We start from the raw sequence: 14,972 nt of genomic DNA, 5'->3' as shown, positions 1-14,972 counted from the left end.
GCTGTTTTTTTGGACATGGTACCACAGCAAAAGCATGTTTCTGTTTATATGTACCATGGTATTTCCATTTGATACCATCACTGTAGCATGGTATTACAACAGTGCTTCTTTTGAAAAAATATAATAAAATATAAAATACTACTGAGTATTTTATATCTGACACTGTTAAAACACATTTCAGTCACATCCATGCTAAAAATATTGTCTCTATCAAAGCACTCTTGTACTCAAGAATTCATTTCAAACATTTTTGTTATGATTATATGCATTTTTTAACATATCATGTAATATCTCTATTAGGGCTGTTTTCGACTAAGGATTTTCATAGTCGAATTTGATTCGTTAGATTTTGCCGTAGTCGACTGATAGTCGAACCTTTTTTTTTTCTTTTTTTTTTTTAGATAGCAGCTAGATTTTTTCCATTTCAAACAAAAGAGCTAAAAAACACATATATATCACACATATATCATAACATTTCATAAACATGAGGAGCAATATGAGAGAGAAATTTGGTGATGGTTGTTTAGGTACATTAAAACCACGTAAAGCTTTTTCACGCCCATGAGAACCGCGTGGAGTCAACTCACAGCCGCTCCGCTGCCCTGCTGAAAATGTGAAGCAGAAACGCTTAATATCAGATAACGTCCATAATAATTGGATTCTGGGTTCGATTTTTTGACCATTTTCAGTGGTTATGAGGAGCAATATGAGAGGGAAATTTGGTAATCGTTGTTTAGGTACATTAAACAACGTAAAGCTTTTTAACGCACATGAGAACCGTGTGGAGTCAGCTTTTTAACGCACATGAGAACCGTGTGGAGTCAGCTTTTTAACGCACATGAGAACCGTGTGGAGTCAACTCACAGCCGCTCCGCAGCCCTGCTGAAAATGTGAAGCAGAAACGCTTAATATCAGATAACGTCCATAATAATTGGACTCTGGGTTCGATTTTTTTTACCATTTTAAGTGGTTATGAGGAGCAACATGAGAGGGGAATTTGGTAATCATTGTTTAGGTACATTAAACCACGTAAAGCTTTTTAACGCACATGAGAACCGCGTGGAGTCAACTCACAGCCGCTCCGCAGCCCTGCTGAAAATGTGAAGCAGATTTTTGAATACATTTTTATTTATTTACATTAGTAAGCTACAGGACATCGTCTTTCAAAACATGACCTGCGCAAAAGCGAAAAAATAAAATAAAAATGGTACCCAGCCCTTCTGAAAATGCGAATGCGTCTCTGTCCCCAGCACATTTCAAACCAAACTGACGCCCATGTATTCGACTATGAGGTTCATAGTCGAATCAGACCTCTCCGAATCGAATCGTCGAATCCTCGACTATTAGAAGTCAGCCCTAATCTCTATTATATCTGTAATATATAATATCATGAGACTTGTTCATTCAGAGTATATAATGAACAACATTTTACAATGTTTAACTTATCACATTATGCAAACCATGTCCACGAGTAGAGAAAATGTATATATATATATATATATATATATATATATATATATATATATATATATATATATATATAATATATATTTTTAGAGTTTAATAAAACAAAAAGAGTAAAGGTGCCACTTCACTTGTCTATCAATTTCATGTTTAGTAATAATATGACATGTATTAATTTGTTCATCTTAGTGCATCTTTGCATATACAATGAAAATAATTTATGAAAAGCTTGTTGCTATTAGAAATAACCTTCCATTTCTTTCCACATTGAGCAGTAGACCTTGTCTTATGAATATTAATTAAGTTAAGCGAATGACTGGACGCTCATTGGCTGGCCCATTAAAGCGAATGTATTAATATTCATAAGATGGATTTATCTCCGCCCAGGCGGCCATTTCGATCTGACAACCAAACGGATTGACTTCGTGCAGTTCTAACAAGTCTATTCCGCACCTCACACGTCTGTTCTTATCACTTGTATATCGCCATGTTTGTACTTCCTCTCGGTCACAGGGACTTCCGCAGATGGACTGGCTTTTGTTGTGTAGTGACTGAAAGGGCGTGCGTTCATGCACGAGCTCTTCAATACGCACTCGTCAGGGAAAAAGGGAGTGTCGGCGCATAAAGCAACAGCAACCATCCGTAAAGGTAAATACAGCACGTTTATGCACGTCTATGTTCTCTTTTATGTTGTTAATTAAACTAACCAGTTGCTATTTGTAGTTGAAGGCCCGGTTGTTCTGCTTCCAAATGGCGACAGTACGTGCAATTATTTTTCGTAAGGAGTCATGTTTAAGTTAAACCATGAGTCCTTGCAGTTGTGAATTAACCAAAGTTGTAATGCACTGCAGTTTGCAAGAAGTTCAGTTTTGCTGAGTTTGTAATGTTTTTGCGAAAACGTGAAAATCCGGGGGTAGTATGAATTTAGTGTACTGCATACTTGGATACATTCTGTGAGGTGTATCACAATGCATATGTTTCCTTTCGTTATTATTTAAATAATAATCAAGCATAAACTAAAAAAAAAAAAAAAAAAAGTCTCTCTGTCAAACTCTCTGTTAACCCCTTCCCAAACCCACGCCATTGGTTGAGGATGACAGAAGACCACTTCCGATTGTTCTGATTGGCTAACTGTCATTTATCTATATGTTATTCTGTACTATTACCTTTAGCAACATAATTGCTTTTACATACATTTACAAGTAGCCTAGGTGATTATGAATGGTTATATTGTGTTAATTTAATTTAATTTAATTTATTTATTTTATGTATAGAGTCAAACATCCAAGTTGCTTTGAACATCCCTGACTTCCTACCTTGGTAGAGGTTGCAGTTCCATACAATGAGTTGTGCGAATCAAGGCGATGCTGCAAAGTTTCTCAAGAGTTTTCTGGAGGAGTTTCCAAACCCACTTGGCCCAGAAGACCCTCTTCCCGTCAGTCCGCTTAGCCGCAAAGTGTCTCTGCAGGAGGTGAAGGGAGAGAGTCTGGATCTTGGCCTCCGCCTGCTCTCAGACAGGTTTGTTATGTGCATAATCTGAATGTCATCTAGGTCAGGGGTTTTCAATCTTTCAGATGCCATGGACACCCATGCGAGGGACCCCAATCCTATAATTTAAAACGCAGCTAAATATTTTCATGTATAAAGATGCCATTTATGCTGTGAAAAATGTATAATGAATAAGTGTAAAATATTGTTTGGAAAATATTTAGTTACTGTTATGTTTCTTTATTATTGTACTGTACTGTCATATATTAATTATATGAATAATTATTTATTTTACTTTAAAAGTAAACATAATAAATATGTGTAAAATATTGTTTGGAAAATATTTAGTTACTGTTATGTTTCTTTATTATTGTACTGCACTGTCATATATTAATTATATGAATAATTATTTATTTTACTTTTTTTAATTAATTTTTATTTAGTGATTAAATAAATATTTTAATCTTTATTTATTTATTTATTTAGATCTTATGTTTTATTTATTATTATTATGTTCTTTTCTTTTTACTAACTTTTCCACAATTTATTTTTTAAATCTATTTATTTTGTTAGTTAGTTAGATGATGTTCTGTTTTATTATTATTATTATTATTATTATTATTATTATTATTATTATTAATATTATTATTTATTTGTTTTACAATGCTTTCCACAGACTCTGCAGGCCCCCAAGGGTTCTCAATTTTTTTTAATTTGGATATTTTATTTTAATCATGTTTAATTATTTTAATAATTTTATTTATTTATTTATTTAGATCTTCTGTTTTATTATGTATTTCTTTATTTTTACACTGTTTTTCTCTAAATGCCCCCTTGTGGCCCCCTGATTGAAAACCCCTGATGTAGGTTTTTGCATTTATCTTTTCTGTTGGATGGCAGACTCTTCTCTCAGCTATGAATACGGCTTTATATTTGTGTTTTCATGTCCTGAATTTACTTCGTATTTTTTTTAAAAACATGCACAGGATTTTTAAAAGGCCCACAAGCAGGCCTGAAATGTTGCGCCACCTGTCCTCTTTAACCAGAGGAGCCTGTCATTCCTCTCATTCCTGTCATTCCTGCCTCTCTCTCCCACTTGCTTTCTCTCTGTAATTTGCAGACAGTATTTGTCCCAGATCAGCATGTTGCACTATGCATGAGCTGATTAAGAGATTTGGTGCTTTTTTTTTTCCAGTGTACTATCGGTGGCTATCCAAGCATTAAGTGAAAGCGTTGGTGCAGAAGTTTTAAAGTTTAAATTAACAATGGAGTTTTTGTTTAATCTCTTTCTGTATCCTTTTCCCTCTCTCTCCCCTGACGCATTTCTCAGGGCAGACTTCCTGTCTGTGGAATCACTATTGTTATACCCACTTCCTGACATTTAGACTTCATTTCCTCTTTGTCGGAAGCTGTGCCGAATGTAGATGTCTGCACAGTGCAGATTTGTCAGGCTTAACCCTTTTCGTGATATGATATAGGTCAGAGATGCATGACGTTACCGCATTTCTTGTCAAGTAGGACAAAAGGGAGTTTCTTTTCTCACATCTTGTTATGTTATTAGATAACATCTCACGCCGCCAAATGCTTCTTGTGTTGTGTTATGAGTGGGTGGTCGGGCTATTTGCCAATTGTAGCTCAAGCAGGCAAAGTGCTAAATCTGATCTAAAAACAGAGCAAATTCACTTGTGCAAGATGTGCTTTTTACTCCAGTTTGTGAGAATCCACAAGTTTTTTAGAGAAAAATGAACTTATCACAATATTATTCTTTTTTTACATTTGTCAGTCAAATTTTACCTTTACCTAAACATGCTCTGACTGTGTACACTACTATTCAAATGATTTTTTTTTTCTCCAAAGAATATATACTTTTATTCGGGAAGGATTAATTAAATTAAATTGATCAAAAGTGACAGTAAAGGCATTTATAATGTTACAAATGAATCTATTCTACTTCAAATAAATGCTTTCTATTTATCAAAGAATCTTGAAAAAAATTTTTTTATCATGGTTTCAACAAAAATATTAAGCAGCACAGCTTTTTTCAACATTGATAATAATAAGAAATGTTTCTTGAGCAGCAAATCATCATATTAGAATGATTTCTGAAGGATCATGTGACACTGAAGACTGGAGTATTGATGCTGAAAAATTAAGATTTGCCATCAGATAAATAAAATACACTTTCAAATATTTAAATAGGATTCTGTTACTTTAAATTATAATAATATTTCACAATTTTTTTATTTTTTTTATTATCTTTTATTTTGATGAAATAAATTCAGCCTTGGTTAGCATGAGAGACTTTTTTCATTTTTTTTTATAAAAATAGTTCCGACCTCAAACCTTTGAACGGTAATATAAGTGTGTGTGTTATTGTCACACTGGTGACATGAGATTATTATTTAATTTTTTTAAAGAAATGCCCCATCCTGGCTGGCTGCAGCGATGTGCAATGCTGCTGTCACTGAATTGCTTAAAGATGACCTTTCACCTCACTACTGCCCCAAAGATCTTGAACAGCAACCGGAGGATGATCAGGGAGTTGTTTGTGAGTGATTCACTTGATTTGATTCTTGTTCTTTTCTGTTTATGACATTTTGGGTTATTGTATTTTGTGTGTGTGATTGATTAATATTATATATATATATATATATATATATATATATATATATATATATATATATATATATATATATATATATATATACAGATACAGATGTGGTCATAATTAATGGCACTCCTGGTAATTATAATCAAAAATGGCTGTAAAAAAATAAATCTGCATTGTTTATCCTTGCAAAAATGCAAAATGCAAAATAAAATTGCAAAAATCTAACCTTTCATTGAAGTAAAAGAATTGAAAGTGGGGGGGGGGGGGATCACATTATGAAATAAATGTTTTTCTCCAAAACACATTGGCCACAATTATTGGCACCCTTTTTATTAAATACTTTTTGCAATCTCTTTTTGCTATATATATGATAACAGCTCTGAGTTTTCTCCTATAATGCCTAACAATGCAGATTTATTTTTTACAGCCATTTTTTATCATATTTACCTGGGGTGCCATTCATTCTGACCACAACTGTATATATATATATACATATACACACAAATAAAAATATAAAAATACAAAAAATGTATAAAAAATAGCATATTTTGCCCCAAACTGAAGTCTTCAGAGGCCATGCATTATTATTTTTCCATCTTGACATGAAGTTATCTTTAGAAAACAAGATTGGACATTTGAAACATAAACATCAGTGACTAATAGGCTGCAAATCATAATCCAAATGAATTAATAAATATTAGTAATTTACAATACAAATTTAAAGGTGCAGTAAGCGATTTCTGAGAAATACTGGGGACGGTCACATGTCGCATCTAAAAATGCCGGCTGCACCGCTTTCTCTTTTTTTTTTTTTTAAAGCGCGCTCGGTGCCTGCCATTGCTAAGCAATCATGAGCCGCGTTCTCCATGAAGATGAAGAAGTTTCAGCAAAGGATAAATGGAGGTGAGCAATAAAAAGCCCATCCTGTACAGCTGTGATCAGCTGTTCGTCCATCTTTGCTGAGCTTCCAACGTTGTTACGAAAAGGCAGAAGCTGGTTTTCTGTCACATGACCTGCGGTGCGCTTGCGGCATTCTGAAAAGTTACTTATTTTTAATCTCACTGCGGCATTTAAAGTAACAAAAGAACAAAAGATGCAACGTGAACAGCCCTACTATAGCTAACATTACAACAACAGCAAAACCAATGTTACTCACGTATGGAGCAGAAACAACATAACCTCGCCGTCCGTTTTCAGGCCTTCACGCTTAGGTATTTTAGCGCTGGAACGCTTTTATTATATTAACACGGGTCCTAAAGCTCTTGCTTGACCATAACCCTTCTTTTCCCAGTGATATTCCTCTGACCTTTTCTCTTTTATAATGTCTCTCAGCCATCTCTCTTTCTACAGTCTTTCTTCAAATCAGAGTAATGAGAAGTGCCGTAAACTGAATCATGCCTGTCGCACAATTGTCCGTGACTTCTCTTATAAAACAGCTTTTTTTTTGGTGTAAACTCTAAAAATAGATCAATCCAAAAAGAATGTTTAAGAGCAAACATGTTGAAGGTTAGCCGATGGGCTGTCGCTCTGTTAAATAATAAGCTATTTCCTTACAAAAGCGGTTTGTTCAGCGTAGTGAAGCCTCTCTTCCATTGACATCCATTAAAAATAAATAAATAGCCAGCGTTAGGTTTTTTTTCGGCTAAGTTTGCTGGCCTTCAAGTGGCTTTGCTTGGTCAACAGCATTTTTTCAGAAATCGCTCACTGCACCTGTAATGCTCTGAGTGGCATCGTCGCCCTCTAGTGTTCAAACTAAAGTAGTACATGAAGGTGCAGTTTTTACATTAAGTTTGAAAACTTATCTCTCCTTGGTAAAGTTCATGCCTGTGTTGTTGACTCTTTACTTTATTTCAGTCTGAATGTATGATTTCTAAACTTCTATTCAAACAGTGTTGTATAATGATGAGTGTATGTGTCTGTGTGACCCTTTAGTGTTGCAGTCTGAGCCACTACAGCGCCTCTTTATAAATAAATTGAGAGAGGTGTGTGTGGCCTGGCAGAAACAGCTGCCCAGTCCTGGTTCTTCCCCTTCACTGACACACAGCTGCTCTGTTCACGCCATTCGAAACACTCGCAGGAAGATGGAGGATCGTCACATGATCTTGAAAGAGTTTAACCAGCTTCTGGGATTGAAGGTGAGGCTACCACATATTACCTCAAGACTTGAATGAATGAAGGAAGACCTGCATTGGGTAGATCAGTTGTAGGAACAAACATGTGCATACCATAATATACAGTACCATAGCCAAACAATATGCATATTTCATTATTTTTTTACATTTATTTAGGTTTTTATTACAGTAATTTCAACATTCCCTTACATTTGGATGGTACCTGAAATATTAGTAAAGACAATCAACAATTGGATGTATTGGCTGAAAGACAAATAAATAAATAGGAGAAACAGAAATTACATCCATAATAGTAGTAACAAATATAAAATATTAAAAAAAGGACAAATAAGACATCAATTGTGGTAATTTGCTATTACAGTAATACAGCCTTTTTTTGTAATTCAATAAACAATATAGTTGTATATTTATTACTCAGCCGGTAGATTAGACCCCCCTATCAGTTTCCCCAGAACCATTTTCTGGTTATAGCTTTTTTGCGAGCTATCAACAGAATCCTCATCAAATATGTATCAGATTTGTCTTGTAATTAAACATTTGTACAACCAAAGTATAGAGTTAAAAAACTAAATTGAATGGGTACCTTGAATATACTCCCTAAAATGTAATGGATTTCATGCGAATATTTCTGAACTTTAGAGGTATATTTCACTATATAGGATGCAAAATGCTGTATGTACTGTATATCCGAATATGCAGTATTCATAAGCTGAACAATACCGAGATAATATTGGGAGTTAAAAAAAGTTTTCTATTTGGACTGATGTTTTTGGACATTTAAATGAAATAAAAAGGTGATAGTAAAAGGAGTCAATTTTTATTTAAAGGGATAGTTCACCCAAAAATGAAAATTCAGTCATTATTTACTCACCCTTGTTGTTCCAAACCTGTATTAATTTCTATCTCGTGCTTAACACAAAAGAAGATATTTTGAAGAATGTTGGTAATCAAACAGTTGCTGGTCCCATTGACTTCCATACTAGAAAAAAAAATATTATGGAAGTCAGTGGGGAACAGAAACTATTTGATTACCAACATTCTTCAAAATATCATCTTTTATGTTCATCATGAGATTAAAACTCTTTTAGATTAAAGTCCAACTGAAATCAAAATTGACCCTATTTACTTTGTTAGCGCATATTACCAGTGTTGTGGTGAAAAATTAATCCGTGCAAGTTACACAGAAAAAAATTGTTTGCCGTCGTAATCTTTAATCAAAGTCTGAAAAGTTACTTCCGGTCTGGAATGGCTGATGACGTAGGTTTGACGGCTTGGGTTTGGGAAACGCTTAACCACTCCCCTCTAACCGTTAGTCTGCTATGAGCAGAGATGGAGAGGAGGAGCGCTGGAGTAAAACCCTGCCCTCTGTTCAATATTCCTTTTCACTGGGAAATACGTCACAACACTGGAGAAAAGTTGTTTGCAACTTCCGGTTCACGCGGACTTTAATAGGTTTGGAACAACTTGAGGGTTAGTGAATGATAACAGAATCTTTAATGACTTTTCTGCTTGGACCAAAATTGTGTCTGAAGAATGACTCTGATTTCCGTTTCTCTTCTATAGGATGGTGTAGATCGAGAGTATTACGCAGTGTTTGATGGACATGGAGGAGTGGATGCTGCCACATATGCTGCCACTCACCTGCATATCATCCTGAGCCAGCAGGAGGCGCTAAACAGCCATGCTGCCACAGCCTTCAGAAGCAGCTTTACACAAACAGATGATATGTTCAAGATCAAAGCCAAGAGAGAGGCAAGAACAACCAAAAGATGCTTGCATTTTTATTGAAAATCATATTGTCAGCATATCAATTAGAGTGCTAGAAAAATGTATATACCAATGGTTTATTGGCAAAATATATAAAAAATCAGCTGTTTACAAATCAAACAAAAGTAACTGAAAACTTATTGAATGAAACCTTCAAAACAAAATTAGGAATCGTTAAAATAGCATAAATTTTAGTATGATCTCAGACTTTTGAACCAGACTGTATGTGTAACGTATAAACGAATCACCACTTTTAAACATGCACTATACTATACTACTAAAAACAGTATTCAGTTAGCTGACATTTGTGTTGGCTTTCTTCAAAGTGTACACTTGTTTTTTTTATCAGCCTACCTGCTTCTGAAAACACGGCACAATCAGGTTTAGCGGTTAGATTATCTTTCCCCTTACTTGTCAAGCTGGTGCATTCTGTGGAAATTCACGATGGAAAGAAATCTTTTCACACCTCTCCCACTTCTTAAGATGCAACCGTTATGTGTATCTAATGTTCCTACGCTGTAATAAATACAGATAAATATAGTCCATGTTCCCCCTGTGGTTAAATATATGGTAAGAAAACGGAGCAATCTTGCTGCAAGTCTCTGTCTGCCTCCACAGGAACAGATATGAGTAAACGCTTTCGGTTTCACTGACACGGACAGTGCAAGTAAACAAGAATTCGTTTTACTGTTAATAATTGACATGCACTTGACAGTTTATATGGGCCAGTCAATACCACTCAAAGCCTTAAATTATACCAAATTAGTTGAATGAAGTGTCATGAAATGGTAAAAACTTAGTAGGTTTGTAGAGTAATTTCAATGTCAATAGCAAATTAATTAATTGGAAGTTGTTGTTTTTTTGGGGGGGGGGGGGTGCATTGTGAGAAAAAGCAATTAATACTTGATGAATAATATATGAATAATTCTGGGTTTTTTTATGAAATAAAAAAATATGAAATTCTACAAAATTATTTTATTAAATTATATTTAATTTAATTCATTGTCTTATTCAGTGCTGTTAATCTTGAATTAAATATCACAATAAAATTGATTATTTGCTATTATGCGCTAATTTTTTTATTTACATTTAATTTTAGTGCAGTTTATTTTGAACATAAAAGCACTATTTAAAAAATATTAAATATAAATGGGTACATACATTTTTCATTGTGAAAATATTTACATGACAATTAAGCACCCGCTACAAAAATATATTGTACAAATGTTCATTTATTATTTTATTATTTTTATCAATTCTATTCCATTTGATTAAATGCATTATTTAATATTGTGTGGTTAATTTTTAACATAATAGCACAATAAAAATGAATTGTGATTTATTTGCTAAATATTGTTATTAGAATTAAGTTTTAATCGATTGACAGCACTAGTATTTGTAAATGGGGATAGTATTTGCTTTTACTAAATTCAGTTTATGCTAATTTAAAAATACATTTTATCTCAGTACTGTTTTAATGTTATGGTAATGTTAGTAATGAGATATAAAAAAAAGAATAATAATGTGGCACACTCTCAGTGACCACAGGATGGCAAACTAAACATTGCTTTGTTTGTGTCTCCTTCAGCGTCTGCGCAGCGGCAGCACTGGTGTGGCTGTTTTACTGACCTCTGATCAGCTCACTGTCTCCTGGCTGGGCGACTCTCAAGCTATGCTGGTTCGACAGGGAGAACCAGTGACCCTAATGGACCCGCACAAACCGGAGAGAGAGGTACGAGACACTACAAGCCACTGCTGACCAATAGAGACTGAACCACAGGGCCGTATCAGATGCTCATCCGTTCTCTGTGAGCAGCTGAAATGTGAGACAGAGGAACTGACTGCTGACATGCTGAATCAATATTAGCGCTGTATGCTGCATACTTACTACAGCGACTGAATGCCAAAAGCACCAGGACGGTCTTTAGAGAGGCAGTGACTGACTTCAAATCCTTGTTTCTGAACATATTTTGCATGCAAAATAAGTATATAATTAGTTTGTAATCAGGTAAATACAGGGGTATGTAAAAGCTCCAGTATTTTGACGTTTTGTGCTTCTGTGCAGGATGAGAAGAAAAGGATTGAGGATCTGGGTGGATGCATCGCTTTCATGGGTTGTTGGCGGGTAAATGGTACCTACGCCGTTTCCAGAGCAATAGGTGAATGTCTTAGCCTTAAAACAACAGCAAACCAAAAAAAAAACATTTGGATATTTCACACAGAATGTGTTTTTCCTTTCCATACTGCACTAGTTTCAATGTAAACACATGCTAGTGAGCGTCTTTAACCGCTGTGCTTACATCTTGCGACTTTTGCAGCATCTCTCTCATGACACACGGCGCTCAAGTTAAAAGTAGTTAAACTTCTCGTTCCACTTACCTGCATCTTGCTTACTTAACAGTGTGAATCGCCCCTTAAGTAGTCACAAGTATGGCTGGCCGATATATTGAATATTCGCAAGATATTTAAAAATTCAACAATGTGAATGTTTCAGTGATTTTAATGTGCTTTTTATTTGTTAAGTGATAAGATGGACGCTTTAATAGTGTCTCTGATTTACATTTCAGTAGCAGAAAAGGATAATTTCAGTGTATCAATACAAAACACAGATTCAATACTTAATAATTGCTCAAAAATGTTCACGGAAATTATCTTTTTCATTTACTAAAATGTGTTAGTAAAATATATGTTGGTAAATATTACTGATTATTAAGATGCTGTGGGAAACAATTTGAATCTATTATAAAAAAAAGAGAGTAATTAAGTAATTCAGGGCAAATACATTAATATCAGGATAAATGGTGAAAAATATTAAGATATATTTTAGATTTATTTTATATTGTATTGTAAAATGTAATTTATTCCTGTGATCAAAGCTGAATTTTCAGCATCATTACATGATCCTTCAGAAATCATTCTAATATGATGATCTGCTGCTCAAGAGACATTTCTTCTTATTATTATTAATGTTAAAAACAGTTTGTCCTGCTTAATTATTTTTTGGCAACTGTAATAAAAAAAAATCAGGATTCAATAGAACAACATTTATTTGAAATATAAATATTTTGTAACATTATAAATATCTTTACTGTAACTTTTCCAGGCCATACTGATCCCAAATCTGAACGATAGTGTACTGTACAGTATATATAATGTATATTTTTAGCTGTATTACCCAGCTCTATTTATAGCTAAATTGATTAATTTGCTGCTATTGTAAAAAGTGTCTAATTTTTTTATTTTTTATAGTAATGTAGTACTTATTTATAGTAGTAGTATTTATGAATATGTTTTTCTTATCCTCAAAAGGTGATTTTGATCAGAAGCCATACGTCTCTAATGAAGCTGACAGCTCATCGGTCCATCTGAACGGGGATGAAGACTACGTCCTCCTCGCCTGTGACGGCTTCTTTGACGTGGTTCGGCCTGGGGACGTCCCGGGGCTGGTCCTGGAAGCTCTGAGGGAGGGCAGAGGCTCGGGGGAGGACGTGGCCCAAAGTCTGGTGGCCCAGGCCAAAGCTGCTGGATCCAGTGATAACATCACAGTTCTTCTGGTGTTCCTGAAGGAGCCGCAGCAACTTTTGACCCGCGAGACGAGCTCGAGAGCGGAGGAAGGAGGAGCTACGGCTGCAGCCACGGTCATCTGAAAGGGGAAGAAATTATACATGATAGAAGCTGATGGTCTTTACACCATCTCGAATGATGTGAGTTGTTGAGTTTGAAAAGATATGCGATTGTTGAGGTCATCCAAAACGAGTCCATTCATGCATTCAGAAGAAAGCACTGAACGTCAGTGAAAGGCGTTTCCTCGTTTTTTTTTTCCCCAAGAATGTCTGATCCTTGGTCATTTATTAACTCTCTTGTTGCTAAGTCTGATCTTGCCTTCATTTTTGTTTCCATTTTTTAACTCTTTGCCTTGTTTTTACCAGCTTATATTTACATTTACTGGTGCTTAATATCTCAAACTAGGTAAAACCTTTGAGACATGTAAAGAAAGTGCGATCAGAACATTAGTTTGTTGGTTGCGCTCCCAATTTGATACGACTGTTACAACAGAGAGAAAACTAATGTGAATTAGTTTGTCTTCACAGATACAGTATTGCATTGCGTTTCGGACCACATCGGCTTCGATAATGTAATAATCGCCCGTAAGGCCTTCAGCTCTTGACAGCAGATGTACTTATCCAGTGTTGTAGGTGGTTAGTATTTTTAAAACTGTTATTTATTTGAAAAAATATATATTTATGGCTGTACTGTACTGTGTAAACGCGCTCTTTCATGTGCCAAAAATGTATTTACTTTGCCAAGATCGTCTCTCGGTTGCTGAAAGCTACTGCAGTTTTTTCTAAATGTACAGTAAACTTTTATTTATTCATATCATATCCTTATATGTTTTGTTGCAGTGCCTTCTTTCCCTAAATATCAGTGTTAATACTGGTGCGTGTGTTGTATTATCATAGCCAGACTTTGCAAACCACACGTCCTGCATGCTGCAAGTCGTCTCGAATTACAGCCACTCAATATTTTGAAAGCCTCGTGATGAGTAGCTGATATAGTAGCACTGTCACTATAATGTGATAAGGCCAAGAATATCGCTAACCTAACGTAGACCATATGAGGAAGGTGAAGACAGAGTGAAATGTTGATTTGGTGTTTGTATGGGGAAAATGTCTTGTTTGTCCCTGGTAGGTTCAGTCCTATGCATTCGATATTTGAATAAAAAGACTGCTTGAGATTACCTTACAATGCACGTTATTCAGCATATTAAAAAATTTCCAAAATGTATAGTGGCATCCTGAAGTCTGAGACCACAATGAAAATCTGGGATTTAAAATATTAACACTACCTTTTTTATTTTTAAAGAAGTCTCTCATACTCACAAAGGATGCTTTTGTTTGATCAAAAATACAATAAACCAGTAATATTGTGAAATATTATTACAATTTAAAAAGAAAAATCTATTGTAATATATTTTAAAAATGTAATTTATTCATGCGATGGCAAAGCTGAAATTTCAGCATCATTAATATATTTGTGGAAACTTATAGCTTTTTTTTACATTTTAAAAGAACGGCATTTATTTGAAATTTGATTTTTTTGTAAGATTGTAAAAGTCTTGACTGATGCTTTTGATAAATTTAATGCATCCTTGCTAAATAAAAATGTTAATTTCTTAAAACAATAAAATAAAATAAAAATCTTTCTAACCCCAAATATATATATATATTATGTTTTAATTTCCTTTTTCTGTTTTTTTAGGAATTTTAAACAAAGAAAGTTGAAATATGAATTTGAAAAAGCATTTTCGCTAGTGGTCTCAGACTTTAGGACCTCACTGTATATTGCAAATGGTGTTAATTCCCTTATATTGACAAACAAATTAATTGCTCTTTCAGTTTAGATATGGGATGGTAATTCTGTAATATGTATTTTTCTGTTTTGTTTTCCCCTTTGTATCAGTTTTGTAATGGTCAATGACTGTAAAAGCCAAAAATCTATGCATATAATCA

General features: G+C 34.4%; 1 protein-coding gene across 1 annotated transcript; it reads left to right on the top strand.

Moving 5' to 3' along the window:
* The first annotated feature begins 1,985 nt into the window (after positions 1-1,985).
* Positions 1,986-14,637, top strand: ppm1f (protein phosphatase, Mg2+/Mn2+ dependent, 1F). The gene is made up of 8 exons (XM_081366219.1): positions 1,986-2,112; positions 2,739-2,982; positions 5,370-5,500; positions 7,496-7,698; positions 9,259-9,447; positions 11,051-11,194; positions 11,528-11,621; positions 12,772-14,637. Exons 2-8 carry the CDS (start codon positions 2,807-2,809, stop codon positions 13,107-13,109), a joined length of 1,275 nt encoding a protein of 424 aa, XP_081222345.1. The 5' UTR covers positions 1,986-2,112; positions 2,739-2,806; the 3' UTR covers positions 13,110-14,637.
* Positions 14,638-14,972: the final 335 nt, after the last annotated feature.

The sequence above is a fragment of the Scardinius erythrophthalmus genome (genome assembly GCF_964197995.2).
Source record: "Scardinius erythrophthalmus genome assembly, chromosome: 5".
NCBI classification, from domain to species: Eukaryota; Metazoa; Chordata; class Actinopteri; order Cypriniformes; family Leuciscidae; genus Scardinius; species Scardinius erythrophthalmus.
This window is presented reverse-complemented; position numbering and strand designations above follow the sequence as displayed.

What these genes read in the sequence shown, in the direction of transcription:
- ppm1f (XM_081366219.1), top strand. Translation starts at nt 2,807, where the DNA reads ATGAGTTGTGCGAATCAAGGCGATGCTGCAAAGTTTCTCAAGAGTTTT. An exon ending in GGATGATCAGGGAGTTGTTT is followed by an intron (nt 5,501 to 7,495) that starts GTGAGTGATTCA and finishes GTGACCCTTTAG; the next exon opens with TGTTGCAGTCTGAGCCACTA. An exon ending in CGCACAAACCGGAGAGAGAG is followed by an intron (nt 11,195 to 11,527) that starts GTACGAGACACT and finishes GCTTCTGTGCAG; the next exon opens with GATGAGAAGAAAAGGATTGA.